The sequence below is a fragment of the Jaculus jaculus genome, chromosome 5 (genome assembly GCF_020740685.1).
Source record: "Jaculus jaculus isolate mJacJac1 chromosome 5, mJacJac1.mat.Y.cur, whole genome shotgun sequence".
Taxonomy (NCBI): Eukaryota; Metazoa; Chordata; class Mammalia; order Rodentia; family Dipodidae; genus Jaculus; species Jaculus jaculus.
Genome location: NC_059106.1, coordinates 81,267,263 through 81,285,012, shown reverse-complemented (window position 1 = coordinate 81,285,012; position 17,750 = coordinate 81,267,263). Strand labels below are relative to the sequence as shown.

At 46.9% G+C, this 17,750-nt stretch overlaps 1 protein-coding gene across 6 annotated transcripts in view; it reads right to left on the bottom strand.

Annotated features, from left to right (window-relative positions):
- Positions 1-17,750, bottom strand: part of Eri3 (ERI1 exoribonuclease family member 3) — a 163,486-nt gene that overhangs the window by 29,711 nt on the left and 116,025 nt on the right. For 4 of the 6 annotated variants that reach the window (XM_045150816.1, XM_045150814.1, XM_045150812.1 and 1 more), the window contains one exon: positions 1,946-2,078. The exons of 1 other annotated variant lie outside the window; for it this stretch is intronic. In XM_045150816.1, coding sequence (XP_045006751.1) covers positions 1,946-2,078 — 133 coding nt within the window. The remainder of the gene's footprint in view (positions 1-1,945; positions 2,079-17,750) is intronic. One more of the 6 variants, XM_004670517.3, reaches the window with a different exon arrangement.

Here is a 17,750-nt window from a genome sequence, read left to right as displayed (position 1 = left end):
TCTCCCCGAACCAATGCAAATCTTCCTATCTCTCCAGCCTCTTCCTTTCCCAACCTTTTATTCACCCATATGTAAGCTGTATTGAATATCTACTAAGAACTAGTTTTGTGCAGTGCCAATGGTCTTATTGATTCTGAATCAGACCCTATCACATTACTCTTTCACTCACAAACTCTCTAGGTCTCCTCTAACCCACAGGGGTGGGGAAGGGGGTGAAAATCACTTTTAAATCTGGCATTTAAGTCTCTTATTCCTTTATTTTCTAGCAGTCCCCCCCATAATTTTTGGCTTATTTTGGTTTTTGTTTTGTTGTTTTTTTGAGGTAGGGTCTGGCTGTAGCCCAGGCTGACTTGGAATTCACTATGTAGTCTCAGGCTGGCCTTAAACTCACAGTCATCTTCCTACTTCAATCTGGGCCCTAACCTAACTTTCTACTCCAATCTTGTCAAACTATTTGCAGATGTCTAACCTTGTTCTCTCAGTATGCTAGGTTTTTGTCTGCCCTCGGGCTTTGTACATAGGCATCCTCCCTGCCTAGAATATCCTTCCTCCATTGTTCTGCCTAGCAAACTCTTCTTCATCCTTCAAGGATCCCAGCACAAGTAGCCCATTCTTTAGTAAACTTCCTGTCTTCCCTAAGGTGCATGGGAAGGAGCATCAGAATGGCATGGGGCTTGTCAGGGTCAGTGAGGCGCAGATAAAGTAGAAGCTACTTGGCAGCTCTCCAGAGCAGACCAGGCAGTCCAGGTGCTTCTGCCACAGCTGGGAGCACCACGGCTGGCAAGCGTCCATTCAGTCTCCATCTTCTCTCAGGGCTGTAAGTACTCTCTCTGAGGACCTCTCTTCAGCATGCTCAGCACTCACTAGGTACCAATGGATGTGGAATAGCTTATGTAAGTAAGGGGCTAGTCTATAGCAGGTGGCTGGGTCCTTCCACCCTTTTCGTGTCTCTCTCCAGCCCCTACCAATGATACCTTGTCAAAAGTAATCAGGTCTTGACAAGGTCATAGCAACACCCAGGAATATCCTGGCTCCTCCCAGCCTGGAGCAAAGCCTATGGCCATCAGGTGAGCCCCTTGAGAGTCTTTGCATGCATATGTATTCATATGCACACACAATAAGATACACAGAGACAGACATTCTTCTGACACGCAGACTAGTGGTAGCTTCCATAATCAGACACATGGCCTCAGAAAAATACAGATGTGTTCATAGGCATACACACCCCTCTAACAGATATGCACAATAGTGGACACACTATACAAAGACACACAGAGACATACAGAGTGCCACACACAGGCAGACACAGTGATATTCACACAGACACACATTCATACTGATAAGACTGGAAGCTCAGAGCCTCCATACAGCCAATCCACTTTTCCCCAAGCAGGAATCTCCCTGAGGGTGTACCCTACCTGGTACCCCAAGTGTCCCCTCCCAACCCAGGCACTGCTCAATGGAGGTTGCTGCTCCAGCGGGGGCCTCAATACCCTGTGGACGAAGTCATCGGTCAGAAGGACCTCGACTAATTAAAAGCTGGTGAGGTTTAAATAATTCATCTCCTTAACTTCCATTGATCGTCCAGTTTAGTGGCCACAGACTTGAAACAATATTAAACAGCCTCTACCAGCTCTACGGGGGGTAGGTTAGCTGACATATACTCACATCCCTAAAGACACTGGTCACTAGGGATGCAGGCAATGGGGACAGTGGATCTTGGCTTCAATCCAATGCCACCTGTGACTCACCCAAAGCCCAGATCCCAGCCCTCTGAAAGACTGTTGTGAGAGGTCTTTTCCAATAGTTAGTCTGAATCCATAATCGCCTCAACCTTCCCTCCTTTCCCACCTAGTAGAGACACCACTTCACAAGGTGGGGATACTGAAGGAACCATGGAAACCCCATGTGCCAGGGTACTGGGGAATGAGGGCAGGGGACTGACCGAGTTGCCAGGGGGATTTGTGGAGGGACTGACCAATGCCGCTGTGGGGCCGGCCTATGTGTTGCAGGCTGAGGCCCTTGTTCATGTCTAGTAGTCCATTCTTGGGCCAGCAGCCCATGGCGAAGCTGTAAGCCTGGAAGACAGGAGGCAAGAATGATTAACAGAGGCACTGACACCTAAACCAACCCTACTCACCAAGTCTCCCCTAGCCCTCTATTTTCTTTCCCCAAGGACTTAGTCATACAATACCACCTCATCAGAGTCCCTTTTCACTAAGGCTCCTCCCCACTAGAAAACCCCTTCTGTCTCCAGAATCTTTCTCCTGAGCATCTCCCCATTAGCATCCCCTGTCCTTTACTGGGTGTCCTCACCAGATTTCCTCTCTAGAGAGCTCCCATGTGCTAAGTAGTCTTCCTGATGAAGAATCACCCATACCCCAAGTGGCATCCCTCCATAGATCTCCATTCTCCTAGAGTACCCAGAAGTTTCCTAAGCTAGCTCCCCTACATTACTGCTCACAAAGACTAACCTCAGGAAGAACCTTGGAGATTAGCTTATCAAAATTTCACTCTACAGATAGGAATAGCACTGTCCAAGAGGTCAAGATGCTTTTGACTCTGAACAGACAAGGCTGTGGAAGACTCTGAGTGCTGTGTGGGAGCTCAGTGAAGGAAGGGAGAAAGGTCACCTGGTCAACTCAGGCAGCTATGAGGTGAGTACAAGATGTGTTGTCAGTAAGAGAGAAAGTGTGTGTGTGTGTGTGTGTGTGTGTGTGTGTGTGTGTGTGTGTGTGGTGGGGAGCAGATGCTCTGTTGAAGGTCAAGTGCTCACTTATGCATATTCAAAGCGGCCACCCATCGATCTGTACTTAATTGTTTTCCTGGGTTTGGGGATGGAAGTGCTGGGGGCATCGATCTGTTCAGGCCCCCAGCATTCCCTTGCCCCTCCACCATTCCCTTTATGCCACCTCCATCTCTATCAGCCACCTCCATCTGTGGGTATCACCTCCCCTTATTGGCATGACTGGTCTGATGTCACAGATGAGAAAACTGAGGCCCAGAAAGAGGTGGCTTGCATGGGTAATATCTCTATAATGTGGCTGAGGGGATTTAATTCCTGTTCAGCCTGCCACCAAAGTCCAAGGTTTCTGCCAATGGTCTGGTAGCTAGCTAAACATCATCTATCCCTTTACGTCAGCAGTCACTAAGTACTAGGCAGCCCTTCTCCCAATGGCAGGAATGTGACAGCATATAGGACAGTGGTAGTGTGGATAAACTTGGGTGAGTTCCCAGAAACTTGATGGTGGTCCAGTGATGGGAACAAAATGATTGCCAGCCATGCTTAAACAGGTGTTGGCTGTACTGCAACCCTCCCCAGCATTCTCCCCACTGATGGGTCCAGGAGGTCCCATATAGAGAAGACCAAATACAGGGTCAGAAACAAGGCATGAAGCTGGAAACAGTTTGGCCAGGGGCCAGGGGCTAGGCACAGGGGCAATTTCCTTCTTTCTGAGATACAGGAACCAGCCCTCCAACCCATAGGCACTAACTAGGAGACTAGGAGCCAGTGTATTTAAAACTCAGCATCTTCCAAAGCCATTTTCCTTGACCACAGAGAGACCTGCCATAGCTCAAATTCCCAGCCAACCCTTCTTCTGCCTTCTTCCAGGCCACAGCTGTACTCACACATGGTGGTGGGGGGCGGGGGGGAAGGAGAGCTGAGCGTGGAACTCAAGGACAGTGGGGAGCAAGGTGGCAGAGCCAGGACACACAGCAAGGGGATACAGTCAGTAGGCGGAGCATGGCCAGCTGAGGCTGAAGTGCAGTGGGCCAGAGCACTGGCGGCTGCCTTTCAAGTACTTTAAAATCACTTACAAAGGCCGGATTAAACGATCAGAAATTCCATTTAATAGGACAAATAAAGAAATAACAATCTACTCCATCAGCCTGGAGAAGGCGAGCTGGATAGGGTTTTTTTTCCCCCCTCAAAAAAGGAAAAAGGGAAGGAAGGGGGGAAAAAGAAGGATAATGTGTGTTTACTCAAGCAAAGAAAAAAATATTTAAGTGATGTCGGGGAGAAGATTGCAGTAACTAGTGAAGAATAACATCGTCTACTTTGCTGTCAAATCACACCCGAATTTCAGTAATAGATTCTCGGCTGACACTCAATTCAATTCGAAGGTGATCCTGCTTTATCCCAGCCCATCAAATATTAAACACTTGCATTAGCAGGTGCTGCCGCTTCCCGGCTTAAAGCAGCGGGCGGGCAGCAGGGCTGCTGAGGCCCCTCTGCTCTGCTCGCAGCTCGGGGACAGGGCAGCTCAACGTTATCTGCACGTCATCCTGAGTCTTATCACAGCTAAGCGGGAAGACCACTTCAGATAACATTAGACGCTTGCCCCTATGCGCCACCATGATTAGATTATTATTGTAATTATGACTCCCCAGATCTTCCATAGACTGGGACCTGTGGAAGGGGAACGGAGGGTAGAAGAACACAGGAAGGCCAGGCTGGACCAAGGCAAGCTGGAGCCACAGGCAGGAGAACAGAGGTACGAAGCAAGGTGCAGCCTGGTCCCGCCTGATGGATGCCTTTCAGGAAGGGCAGTCTAGCTTGTCAGAGCGAGGGTGAGATGAATTGGTGTCTCCACTGTGACCGTGGTGTCATGCCACACAGTTTCATATTCCCAGATAAGGCACGATAACCAATTGCCGCCGTGACATGGCCTCATCCAGCACTTCCTCAGGGGGGCACTGGGCGGGAGGAGGGGTGGTATGTGCACATGGGTCTGCCAAGCTACTAATAAGAGGGATTTAATTTTTACAAATGCTGCTTCCAGCGGGGCCTTCACATACCAGCCAACGTCCAAAATGATATTAAAAACGGTTAATTAAAACTGCTCTCCTCCAGTCTGGGATCTCTTGCTGAGAACCATGGCACATTTCCCCTACGTACTGACACATACTCTTGCAGAGCTTAACATTCAGACACAACCACCAGCCTCACAGAACCTAGACTCAGTACCAAAGCCCAGTTCCTCAATAACCCACTTCCTCCGCGACTCCTGCCATCTTGGGTACTTGTCAGGCATAGCCAGCAGTCACAGCCACCCAGCAACAGAAAGGGTGCTACAGCAACTGATGATGTTGTCTCTGCATAGTTTGGACCTCGTATCTGCTGCTTCTCTACATGTGCACCCACACCCACCACCCCTAGTGCTCATTTCTCAAGACCCCTATACCCCAAGTTATATACACCATTAAATAACCTAAGTACAAGTATGCTCACCATCCAACACCTGCCTTAGACTCTCCCTCCTATAACTGCTCATGCTGCCATCCCTAGCTTTCTCCAGACATCCTCTTTATGAGATTGTATCTTTGTACAAAAGCTAGCAGAGCCCTTCTGGAAGTCCATCTCAGGGCAAGGTGCTACATACTATGGCAAGGATTCTGGCTGAGAAGTCAAAGATAAGCCCCAGGGACTCAATCAAAGAAAGAGAATGAAAAAGGCTGAGCCCTTTAAGTTGCCCACAGGGGTCAACAAAGACAAGTAGGACCATGTGGGGGTTAGAGGATGCTAGGAAAACCTCCTGAAGGGAGAGGTATTGGAGGTCAAAGTACAGTATAGCCAATAGAGGAGCATGAGACTCAGGTGGAAGACACAACAAAAATAAAGGAGAATGGTGGGAATATCCAGGAGCCTCAGGTCTACCCCTCACTCTCATCGGCTTCTCTTCTTTGCTCCCTTCCTTTCTCCTGCCAGCCTATAGGCCAGAAGCTTCTCAGTCTTCACCAGTGTAGGACAGAAATCCACTTAAGAGTTCTCTCCAAGACCTTGAGTCTGAGTCCTTCCCCACTGCTGGTTCCTAATTCTCTGGGTGCTGCTTCTCTGTGGCACCTCAGCCCTCAAGGCCCACCTGCCCAGCTATGTAGTCAGTACCTAACTCCTGAAGCTGCCGGCGAAGGACAGGCCAGTGGAGGGATGACAGGTCTACAGCAGTCACTCATGCTGAGCCATGAAGACAGGTGGAGTTGGGCTGAAGGATGGTGTGTCTATTGAACCAACCAACCCACCCAACCACCCTACCCTGCGTCAGGCAGGCAAGCACACTTCCCTTCCCTTGGGCTGCTATAATTTCCATGCGCTGGGAAGCAGGTGCCGAGCGGCTCCCGGCTGGCTTTCCCCTCTCGTGGCTCTGCCCGCCTTGGCTGCTGCCCCATTAGCTTAGTGGCCAGCCATCTGCGACGGGCCTGCCGCACAGCCCTGCTGTAGGCGCGGCGGGTGGCCCCCTGTGTAACAGGGAGCTTTGCCATTAGCGCCTTTAATATTCTGACACCTCAGCACAGCCTGCTATTACATGCAAACGCTGATCGCCCTGTGAAATTACATTGCTGGGCCCGCGAAATGGAATCGTGTATAATCAGCCTCCTCCATGCACTGTCAGTCCCATCACAAACACGGCGCCCGGCGGCTTACGGGGGCTTAGCAGCTGCGACAAGTGTATTGGGTTTAATAGATGAAGTAGCCCTCAACAGCAACAGCAGCAGATCCTTTAAAGAGGAAAGAAGAGGCACCAACAGCTGCTCTGGTGTCTCTGCCCACCCATCACATCTTTAGAAGGGGTGGACATGGGTAGGACTAGGGGTTGGGGAGAAGGCTAGAACCCAGCTCAGACTGCACACAGAAGTGCAGACTACTCTAGAACTTCGAGAAAACCCAGAGCTCCAACCTGGCACCAGCATACCCAGTCTCCCCATGAGGTGGGAAGGTGCAGACATTTAATCATTTAATCTCTGGATGACTTGTCAACCAGTAGACCTAAGGCCAATAGGGCATTTCCAAGGTCTGGGACCATTTCCAAGCACTTGTTATTCCCCTAACCCCCAGCACAGAGGAAACTGAGAAGGTACTAATGTTCTTCAGAATGCAGGAGAGAAAGTCTGACAGATGTACACATTACCTAACTGACCAAACACTTCTTTGTCTTGGGGGAAGGGGGAGGTGTTGGCAATCAAACTTGGAGCCTGTGCATGCTAGACAGGCGTTCTACATCCCTGGCTCTGACCAAAACTTTTACAGCCAATGAGCTGAGTACCACTGGTTAACAGGGATGGTGTATGCCATGTATACTTAGGGCACACCCATCAGCCTATGACTGCAGGAAGGCACAATATTCAGAGTTCAGGTGGCAGACAAATCTGCATTTGACTCAGTTCTGCTGGTTAGAAGTACCATAACAATAACTCACAATTGAGTGAGTTATTAAACTCCTCTGAGCCTCAGTGCTCCGTACTACAAAACAGATGGCAGTAGTTTCCCCAGGAATATTTGCACTCACCCAGGAGCACCCCTCCCACTGCCACCTCCAGATAGTGTGGGGCCATCCCCTAAAATACACACTTCCTTTGAGAACACTGCTCCCTCTCCCTTTTACAAGCTCAGCCCAACACCAACTGTAGCAGAGGATAGTTCCCAGGGATGACAGCAACATTGCCTCCCATTCTGTCAGCAAAAGAGGGAGTCTTGAGGCTGGAGACATGGCTTAGTGGTTAAGGTGCTTGCCTGCAAAGCCAAAGGACCCAGGTTCAACTCCCCAGGACCCACAAAATCCAGATGCACAAGGGGGCACATGCATCTGGAGTTCGTTTGCAGTGGCTAGAGGCCCTGATGTGCCCATTCTCTATCTGCCTCCCCTCTCTCTCGTGAATAAATAAATAAAAACTAAAAAAGAGGGAGTCTTGGACTGGACAGATAGCTTGGTGGTTAAAGTGCTTCCTGCAAAGCCTAAGGACCTAGGTTCAACTCTGTAGAACCCATATGGTACATGCATCTGGAGTTTGTTTGCAGTGGCAGGAGGCCCTGGCATGGTCATTAGGAAAAAAAAAAAAAGAGGGATTCTTGACAGCGGTGGTGCTGCACACCTTAAAGCCCAGGAAACAGAGGTAAGAAGATCACTGCAAGTTCAAAGCCAGCCTGGGACTAGAGAGTGTCAGGTCAGCCTGGGCTAGAGTGAAACCCTCCCTCAAAGGAAAAAAAAAAAAAAGGACTGAAGAGATGTCTTAGCTGTTAAGGCACTTTTGCCTGTGAAGCCTGATGACCCATGTTCTACTCTCCAAATCCCATGTAAGCCAGATGCACAGGCACAAGATGGCACACGCACCTGGAATTCAACTGCAGTGGCTGGAGGCCTTGGTGTGCCAATTCTCTCCCTCTCTCTCTCTCTCTCTCTCTCTCCCCCCCCATAAAAAAAGAGGGAGTCTTATATCTCTTCCCCTGTTCTAGAAACAGGGTAGGTTTTGGTGACTATTTCAATAGAGTAATGCAGAAGTAATGCAATGTCAAAGCTACTGAAGAACTTTTTAGGTTAGTAGTTCTTAGGTTGCAGGAATTATGCCCTGGCCCTAAGCTGTTATATTCAGTAGTCAGACTATCTTAAGGCAGCTATAATGTGGGGAAAACCAAATTAACTGAGTGATGCCACAAGACTGGACCCAACTCTTCTCCACTGCTCCAACCACAGTGTGTCAGGTCAAGTCACTGCTAGACTACAGCAAAAGAAAGACAGTGCCCTCTCAAAACTGAACCCTTCTGAATTTGTGACTCACAGAAACCAGGAAGATAATGAAGTATTTGGTGTTGGACTCACTAAACTTGGAGATGATTAGTGATGCAGTAATAATAACTGAAATCCAGGATGGACTCACTTCTGGATATATTCTAGAGATAGTATCAAAGTTCTTTTTTCTGTTGCTTTCAGACTCTTCCTCTCCCTTTAGGACTTCATTCAAAATTCTCATCACAACCGGGCATGGTGGTGCATGCATTTAATCACAGTACATGAGAGACAGAAGTAGGTGGATTGCTGTGAGTTCAAGGCCAGCCTGAGACTACGTAGTGAATTTCAGGCCAGCCTGGGCTACAATGAGACCCTACCTCGAAGAAAGAAAAAAAAAAAAAGTCATCACTCTCCAGTACAGAATAACCCAGCCCAGAAAATTTGCCTCTCAATTTCTTCATTTGTGGTACTCTGCTCATTAATGACCTTCATTAATGAGCTCTCCAATCTATTTTCCTGCTGTATTTCCCCAGGGCCATACCCTGGGTCTTGTCATCACCTAGAACTGCTTTCCCCCTGAACTTTCACAGTGACAGATTCCCCTGACCCAAGCCAACTATCTCTCCAGATTTTGTAATCACTCTCTTTCTACTCTTGCTTTTTCTCCTAGTTCGTTCATTCCGTCTGACCTACTCTGGACCTTGACTCTTATACTTTAACTATCTCTTTCTCAATTTTCAATTTTCTACCCACTTGTCTTATATACCTTCCCTGAAAATGCCCAAGTATGACACCGTTTTGCCACATTTACCCTTGAGCTGGGTGATGACAGGAAGTTATCTGTAGGAAATAGTCACCTCAAATATAAAATCACAACCCTGGGCCGGATGTGGTGATGCACGCCTGTAATCCTAGTATTCGGGAGGTAGAGGTAGGAGGATCGCTGTGAGTTTGAAGCTAGCCTAAGACTACAGAGTTAAGTTCCAGGTCAGCCTGGGCTAGAGTGAGACCCTACCTCAAAAAACAACAACAAAACCAGGTGTGGTGATGTACACCTTTAAGCCCAGCACTTAGAAGGCCAAGGTTGAAGGATTGCCATGAGTTCAAGGCCACCCCAGAGTACATAGTGAATTCCAGGTCCGCCTGGGCTAGAGCAAGATGCTACCTTGAGAACAAAAACAAACACCACCATGAACAACAACTACAAAATCACAACCCTGACACCCCTCAATAGCATCCAACAAGCCTATTCCCTTCCCATTTTCATAAACACAATGAGAGCCACCAGGGAGAATTTTTTCAAGTGCATGATACAGTACCTGTGTCCTTCCTCACTTGTTTGTCACCTCCCCTTTTGTAACAGAGGGGGTACTTCATTTCTTGTCTGTGACCAATCCCATATTTGAGCTTTCACGTCACTCTCTCCTTCCCACCTCCTAGGCCATTATTCCTTTCTTTCTGAATCCTCAACCTGTTGGCTTGTTTCCTTTTGCACTGAAGCATGTTCTTGAATCTCTACCATATTTATAGAGTCTCTGTCTCATTTCCTCTTTGAAAATAAGGATAACACATCATTGCTGGAGTGAGAATTAAATGAAGTATTGTATGTAAAGTGTTTAAAATGATGTCCAGCTCCTTACTAGCTATCTAAGTTTTGGATTTTTGGGGTGGTGGTGGTTGAAGAAAGGTCTCACTCTAGCCCAGGATGACCTAGAATTCACTCTGTAGCTCAGACTGGTTAGAACACATGGTGATCTTCCTACCTGTGCCTCCAGAGTGCAGGTATTAAAGCCATGTGCCACCATATCTGGCTCAAGTTTCAGAGTTTTAAAAAAATACTACTGGGGGGGGGGGGAGCTGGAGAGATGGCTTAGTGGTTAAGGTGCTTGCCTGCAAAGCCAAAGGACCCAGGTTCAACTCCCCAGGATCCACATGAGCCAGATGCCCAAGGTGGCACATGTATCTGGAGTTCATTTGCAGTGGCTAGAGGCCCTGATGTGCTCGCTAGCTCGCTCTCGCTCTCTCTCCCTCTCTCTCTCTCTCTCTCTCTCTCTCCCTCTTTCACTGTTTATCCCTCCTGTTCTCAAATAAATAAAAATAAAAATATTTTTTAAAATTACGGAGCTGGAGAGATGGTTTAGTGGTTAAGGCGCTTGACTGTGAAGCCTAAGGACCCAGGTTCAATTCTCCAGGTCCCACATAAGCGAGATCCACAAGGTAGTGCATGCATCTGGAGTTCGTTTGCAGTGACTAGAGGCCCTGGTGCACCCACTCTCTTTCTCTCTCTTCCTCTCTCTGTCTCAAATAAAAATACATTGATTAAAAATTATTATTATTATTATTATTATTATTATTATTATTATTATTATTATTTTGGTGTTTTGAGGTAGGGTCGCACACTAGTCCAGGCTAACCTGGAATTCACTATGTAGTCTCAGGGTGGCCTTGAACTCACGGCAATCCTCCTACCTCTGCCTCCTGAGTACTGAGATTAAAGGCGTGCACCACCATGCCCAACTAAAAATTATTATTTATGTGTAAGCAGGGAGAGGGAGTGAGAGAGAAAACAGTTTTACCAGGGCCTCTTGCCACTGCAGATGAACACCTGATGTACCACTCTACATTTGGCTTTACCAGGCCTACAGGTTTGGCAAGTATGAGTCTTTAATTGCTGAGCAAAGTTCCCAGCCCCAAGTTTTGGATTTTTAAAACGTCCTCCGTTCTAAAAGCTGGGCATGGTGGTGCACACCTTTAATGCCAGCAGAGGGAGGAGGATCACCATGAGTTCAAGGCCACCCTGAGATTACATAGTAAATTCCAGGTCAGCCTGGACTACAGTGAAACCCTACCTCAAAAAAAAAAAAAAAAAAAAAAAAAAAAAAAAAGAAGTCCTCCATTCCCTCCACATTCCTATCCATCTACATCCTGAACTGTTGACAATTAAACTTTTCAAGATTCTTTCCTCTCACCTCAACTCACCTCTCTTATCCCTGCCATGCTGCCCTTGTCTATCGCTGGTTCAGGTTCTGACCTGTCTTCACCACTCTATGGCCAGTAGGTTTTGAAGCCCTTCAAACCAAAGTTTTCTTTTGTTCCTTTTTGGTTTGTCAAGGTAGGGTCTTGCTCTATCCCAGGCTGATCTGAAATTCACTATGTAGCCTCAAACTCAGAGATCCTCCTGCCTCTGCCTACCAAGTGCTGGGATTGAAGATGTGCACCACCATGCCCCCACTAAAGTTTTCTTGACATCTGATTCTTTCAGGTTTCCTTGCTCTGCCATGTTCCTTCACAGTTTCCTCTGCACTGGCCATTCAATGTGTGATACACATACTCTGTATTTTCCTTTCTTATTTTCCTACTTATTAGTACTCTCCTTCAGTGATTTTCTTACCTCCCTTGTCTTCAACCTGTCGCTTTTCCAAATCTACATTTCTTACTGCCACTTGAGTTGTCAAGCATATATATATTCTACTCTCTGCTTAGCATTTCTACCTGCTTTCACACAGGTACATGAGTCTCAGTGTGGTTAGAATGCATCTCAACATCTCCTTGTCCAGCTGCTGCTTCTGGGTTTCCAGATCCCAGTGTAAGCTGCCACCATCAAACTAGTCCGCTAAATCAGAAATGTAGGAGCAGACCAGGATTCCATTCTCTTCCTTACTGCCATCAAATCCTCTCGTTTCACATGTCAAGCTTACCCAAACAATTCCTTCAGCCTGCACAGAATGCCCTCTGCTTTGCCTGATTTTTCTGTGGACATATGTACCTCAAAAATTAGTTCCTTAAGCTGGGTGTGGTGGTGCACACCTTTAATCCCAGCACTCAGGAGGTGGAGGTAGGAGGATCACTGTGAGTTTGAGGCTACCCTGAGACTACATAGTGAATGCCAGGTCAGCCTGGGCTAGAGTAAGACCCTATCTTGAAAAACTAAAAACAAAAAAAAATAGTTCCTTAGGGCTGGAGAAATGGTTCCGTGATTAAGGCACTTACATGCAAAGCCTAATGACCCAGGTTTGATTCCCCAGTACTCATGTAAAGCCAGATGCACAAAGTAGCACATGTGTCTGGAATTTGTTTTCAGTGGTTAGTGTCCATTCTCTCTCTCTCTGTCTTCTTGCAAATATGTAAATAAGTAATAAAATATTTTTGAAAAGCTTCCTTTAAAGTCTTTCCTTACTCATCTTGCCTTTAAATACACATATAGTCTGAATAGCATATTAGATTTGTTTAAAAATCTGTTGGAGATTCCTAAGGGCATCTCTGGATGATCTCCCCTGGAGGAAAGGGAACAGAGGGTAGAAGAAAAGACATCTCTTTGGGCACACTTCTGCCAAGCATGAGGCCTGGTTTTCAAAGCTGTGACTCCTGCTCAGCAGACCAGCAATCTTCCACAGCCATTCTTGGAGCTGGGCCCTCTGCTAACTTTAAGAAAACTGTTCCCTTTTTTCTGAACATTTCAGCATGAGGGGACTCCCACCCCATTCCTCGGGCCCAGCAGAGGCTTGGCCAACAAATCAGTAGAAGCAAAAAGATGAGCTCTTAAATCCGGCAACATGAACCCATCCTTCCCAATCCCAGCTGGTAGCTTTTGCTGGGTGAACTATGCTTTCTAGCAACCAAAACACTTCAGGAGCTCTAGAGTCTCTTTCAATCAACAGAACTTAAGTGGGACAATGATCTTCTCTGTGTACTTAACCTTACTGCTCACTGCCTACAAGAAGACAGCTGTCTCTAGGGTGCTGGGCCACCACAGCAAAGGCAGGGGTTGTGCCACAGGTTCAGGCTCTAGGGTCCCAGGATGGGAGGACAGCTGCCAGCTCAGCTTGATCACATTAGGGTTTTGAGTATTTTCAGATGGAATAATCCTCCTGTCCTCAGATCTCTTGGCTTGATTGCTGAGTCAGAGGGGACTTGGGGGCACTGAAATTCCTGGGACGAGAACAAGATAAGAAGCTCCTGAGATAAGGTGCCTCGGCCAGAGGCTGACCTGTCTGGAACTGCATGTGCACTATTACAGACTAAGGCAGCAGGTCAGTCTGAGCTAGCTGCCCAGAGTGAAAGCTACATTGTGAGTTTTCTTTGTTTTCGTTACAATTTCCTTTTCTACCACTTCTTTTTAGCCAGCCTTTTCTCCCCGGGGTGCTGGGGATTGAATGAAACACCACCCCAGGCTCCAATAAGTGTATTTCAATTACATCTGTCACTGCATAAGGATATAATGATATATCATGTGATATTAAATCCATGGTAATCATATCAGGGATTTTTTTTAATCGTGCACTAATCGCATTATTACATCTCTATAATTAACAACAGGAGGTATGGAAATTCAGTTAGGGCAGTAGGCTCAATGTAGTATGCCCCCCATCCCCACCCTAGCTCCCCCAGATTAGAACCAGATTAGAAGATGGAGAATACAGGCCACTAGCAAACTGGGCCAAAGCCCTTTCTTCCTTTTGCCTCAGCCACAGGCAGAACCTTCAGCATCCAGGACTGACAGAGACAGTCCAGACTTAGACCAGGATGTCTATCCTGTGGCTGTTCAGGACAAACCTGGGGCAGAGGCCACACAGAGAAGCCCAACCATAAAACTCAGCGGGGCTTCTGGACTTCCTGCCACTACAGCACCAAGTCACTGCCATGGAAGAGGTGTTACCTTTCCTTCCAACCTCAGGTGCTTGGTAAGGAACAAGGCAAGTCCCGCCTCCCATGCCACAATTCTGCCTCCTGCTGCTGTATAGATTGTCTCTCTTTGACCTGGCCTCTACATCACCAGTCCAGCAGTTGATGTCTCTGTCCTTTGGTCCCATCAGCCCTGATGATAGCAGAACAAACCCAAACCCAACTTTTCCTGGGGTCATTCCTCCCAGTTTTTCTCTCTCTCTCTTGCTCTCTCTCAGTCTGGCCCTTCATGTTACATGATAAGTAGGTTTTTGATAACCACCAGGTTGTTCCCCTATCCTCCAAACAGTCAAAGTTCTTACACCCTCCCACCCAGGCCTAGATGGAGAGAGGCTGAGGACTATGGTTGAACTATGTCAAATGACCCTGTCTTTTCTAACCCCTTTCTGGTACTGAGCTGTTAGGGCTAATTCTCTCAGGGGTGTCAAAACCAGTCTGCAAAGCAGAATTTTGTGTTTCAAGTCCAAAGCTTTGAACCTGGCATGTAACTAGTCCTCAGTGAGGGGCAGGCATTTTGCTAAGTTTGACTCTCAGAAGTTGGACAAGCCTAAAGATAAAAGACAAAAACCATGTCCTTTTTCTTAATAAAAAGGAGACACTAATAGCAGTCAGCACTTAAGCAAAGCACTTTAAGTTTCTAAAGTGCTTTCCAAATTAAAATATAATCCTTTACTGAGCACATGACACCACCATCTGCTCATCCTTCACATACAAAGGTATGTGCATTCTCGTGCACACTACACACCTCACTTTCTTTCTCCCCAGGAAAATAGAGAAGGATGCTCATCCTAGATTCTCCCTCTTGTCTTGATTGCTCATGTAGCACACAGTTTTTAGGCAAATACCCTATGCCAAGCCCTGCCTAGAGATACACAGATGTACAGGACCAAGCTAGCACGCCCAAAGAGTCATGAGCTAAGAGAGACATGAAAACCCACTTACAGCCAGGCATGGTGGCACATGCCTTTAGTTCCAGAACTCAGGAGGCAGAGGTAGGTAGATCGCCATGAGTTCAAGGCCACCCAGAGACTACATAGTGAATTCCAGGTTAGCTTGGGCTAGAGTGAGACCCACCTCGAAAAACCAAAAAAAAAAAAAAGAAAGAAAGAAAGAAAGAAAGAAAGGAAAAGAAAAAATAAGAAAACCCACTTAGAAAGCAATGCAGCAAAGGTCAACATCCTCCAAGAGATCCAAAGGAGAAACTAAAGGCTGGAGACGGATCACTGAGAAGGCATCCACATGACCTTCAGTGAGACATACTAGCTAGGTAGAATGCCACACAGGCAAGAAATTCAGTTAGTCTAAGAAGGTAAAACAAGAAAGTCCTAAGAAAGCAGCTAAGTGCCAGATAAAACTTAAGGTGGCTCAGATCACTGAAAAGGGCAGAAGCCCATGTAGTCAAATGAAGCACCCCCCACCCCCGAAAGAAGGCTGAGAGATGGTAAGAGTCTGGGCTTTCAGAACTGGGACCCATAGAACCTTCTCTCTGGAGCACATATACCATAACAGTCTCTGCATTTCCCAGGTATAACAGAATGAAAAAATCTAAGCTTTGGAGTCACAATGACTAGTTCACAACATCAACTGAAAGCCTATTACCTGCCAGGCTATATAAGTGCACATAGCGACAAGGACAGTACTGTCCTCAAGCTTGCAGTCTACTAGAGAAAGCAGCATAAATGATAATTAAGTTGCAGCTATAATAAGAGCTCAAAGAATAAATGTAAGTTGTTATAACAGAAAAGAGGAGTTGACCTAATTGAGAACTACTTCCCTGAAGAAAGGTAAGCAGAAACTGACTAATTGATAGGGTGCAGCATCTGTGAGTGCACTAAAGCCTTAGTGGCAAATACGCCTCAGCACCTAGAAGGAATAAAATCAAGGCCAGTGTAAAGCTTGGAGCACAGAGTGCAAGTGTGAAATGTAGCTGATGAGGACACAGGGACAGAGCCCATGCGGCCTCAGAAAATACCATAAGAACTTTGTACCCCTTTCTAAGGACACTTAAAGGCCTCCCACTATCACACCATGCAATTTGGAGTGTTCTACCAACATTAAATGTTAAGCTGCTTTGCATATCTACTCCCATTCCTAAGGGCAGCTATGCCTAAAAAAATAATAATACAAAACAAAGACCATTTTTTACACAGAAGAAGAAACTGCATGAGCATTCACTCTGAATAGTCATACAATCTCTGAAGGCAACTCAAATGGAACTACATGTACACCCTGCCCTCACAGTTGTTTGAGGGACACAGAAACAGAAACCAGTAAGTATTCAATAACTGCAATAACAAGTGAGTAGAGAAAACCACAGTAGGGATCCAAAGGAGAACAGTCTTCAGGTGTCTGGAGCCCCAAACCAGGTGTACTGCTTCCTGCTCCTTGACTTGCCACACAAGCAGAGGGTATTGAGTGGGCTCAGACAGCAGACCCCACACACACTGCAGACTGAGAAGTGGCAGGTCTGTGAGGGGACTTGAGCCAAGGCTCCTGGGAAGAGGCTGGAGATCAAGTAGTGGTGAACCCTAAACTGGGATCTGGTGACAAAGTGAAAGACTGAAAATAGGTGATCAAAGCCACAGAAGTGATGAGGAGAGAGATTCACTGTACAGTCCCAGGATGTTTGACATACAACCTTTAGAACCTCCTGTGACCCCAGCTACTTAGGCAGCTAAAGAAGAAGGATCACGGGGCTGGAGAGATGGCTTAGCGGTTAAGGTGTTTGCCTGCAAAGCCAAAGGACCCATGTTCAACTCCCCAGGACCCACGTAAGCCAGATGCACAAAGGGATGCACGCATCTGGAGTTCGTTTGCAGTGGCTGGAGGCCCTGGCACGCCCATTGTCTCTCTCTTTGTACTTGCCTATTTCTGTATCTCTCTCTCTCTCTCTCAAATAAATAAATAAATAAAATATTTTTAAAAAAAGAAGAAGGATCACTAATTGGAGGCCAGTCTAAACAACATAGCAAGATTCTGACACAAATAGGACTGGGGAGGTACCTAGTGGCAAAACAGTTACCTAGCATGCATAAAGCTCTGGCTTTGAACCTAGTACCATTTAAAAAGCAGGGGTGGGGGGAGGACATGAATAGAATATTGCTTCAGGAAATGGCAACTCCTCAGATTTCAGTTTCCTCACTGGAAATGAGGGCCTGGTTTACTTAATTTCTTGATTGTCTTCCCGATCCTTGCCTCACTTTGTGAGCTTCTCCCTTTTCCCATAACCCTCCTTGACTGCCCCACCCAATCCCCCTCACAGCACTTTCAGTTAATTATGTGTCACATACAGCCTGCTACTCTCACTTGGTTGGTCTAGGGTCTCTCTGACCTCTGACTGCCATTTCAGAAACAGGAAAAAGCTCTACACAGGCCCCAGAAGCAGGCTGATGCTGTTCCAGTCTGAAGTCTAGGTCCCCTTCCTGCTACCCTCAGTCTGAGAACTCAACAGGCCTCCACTTGAAAAGGGTGCTAAAACCAATGATGTCTCCAAGTGCAATGGGAGATATTTGTGTCTGCTTTACCCTTGGCTTTTTGCTCCGGTTCAGGTAGGAGCGGGTGGGC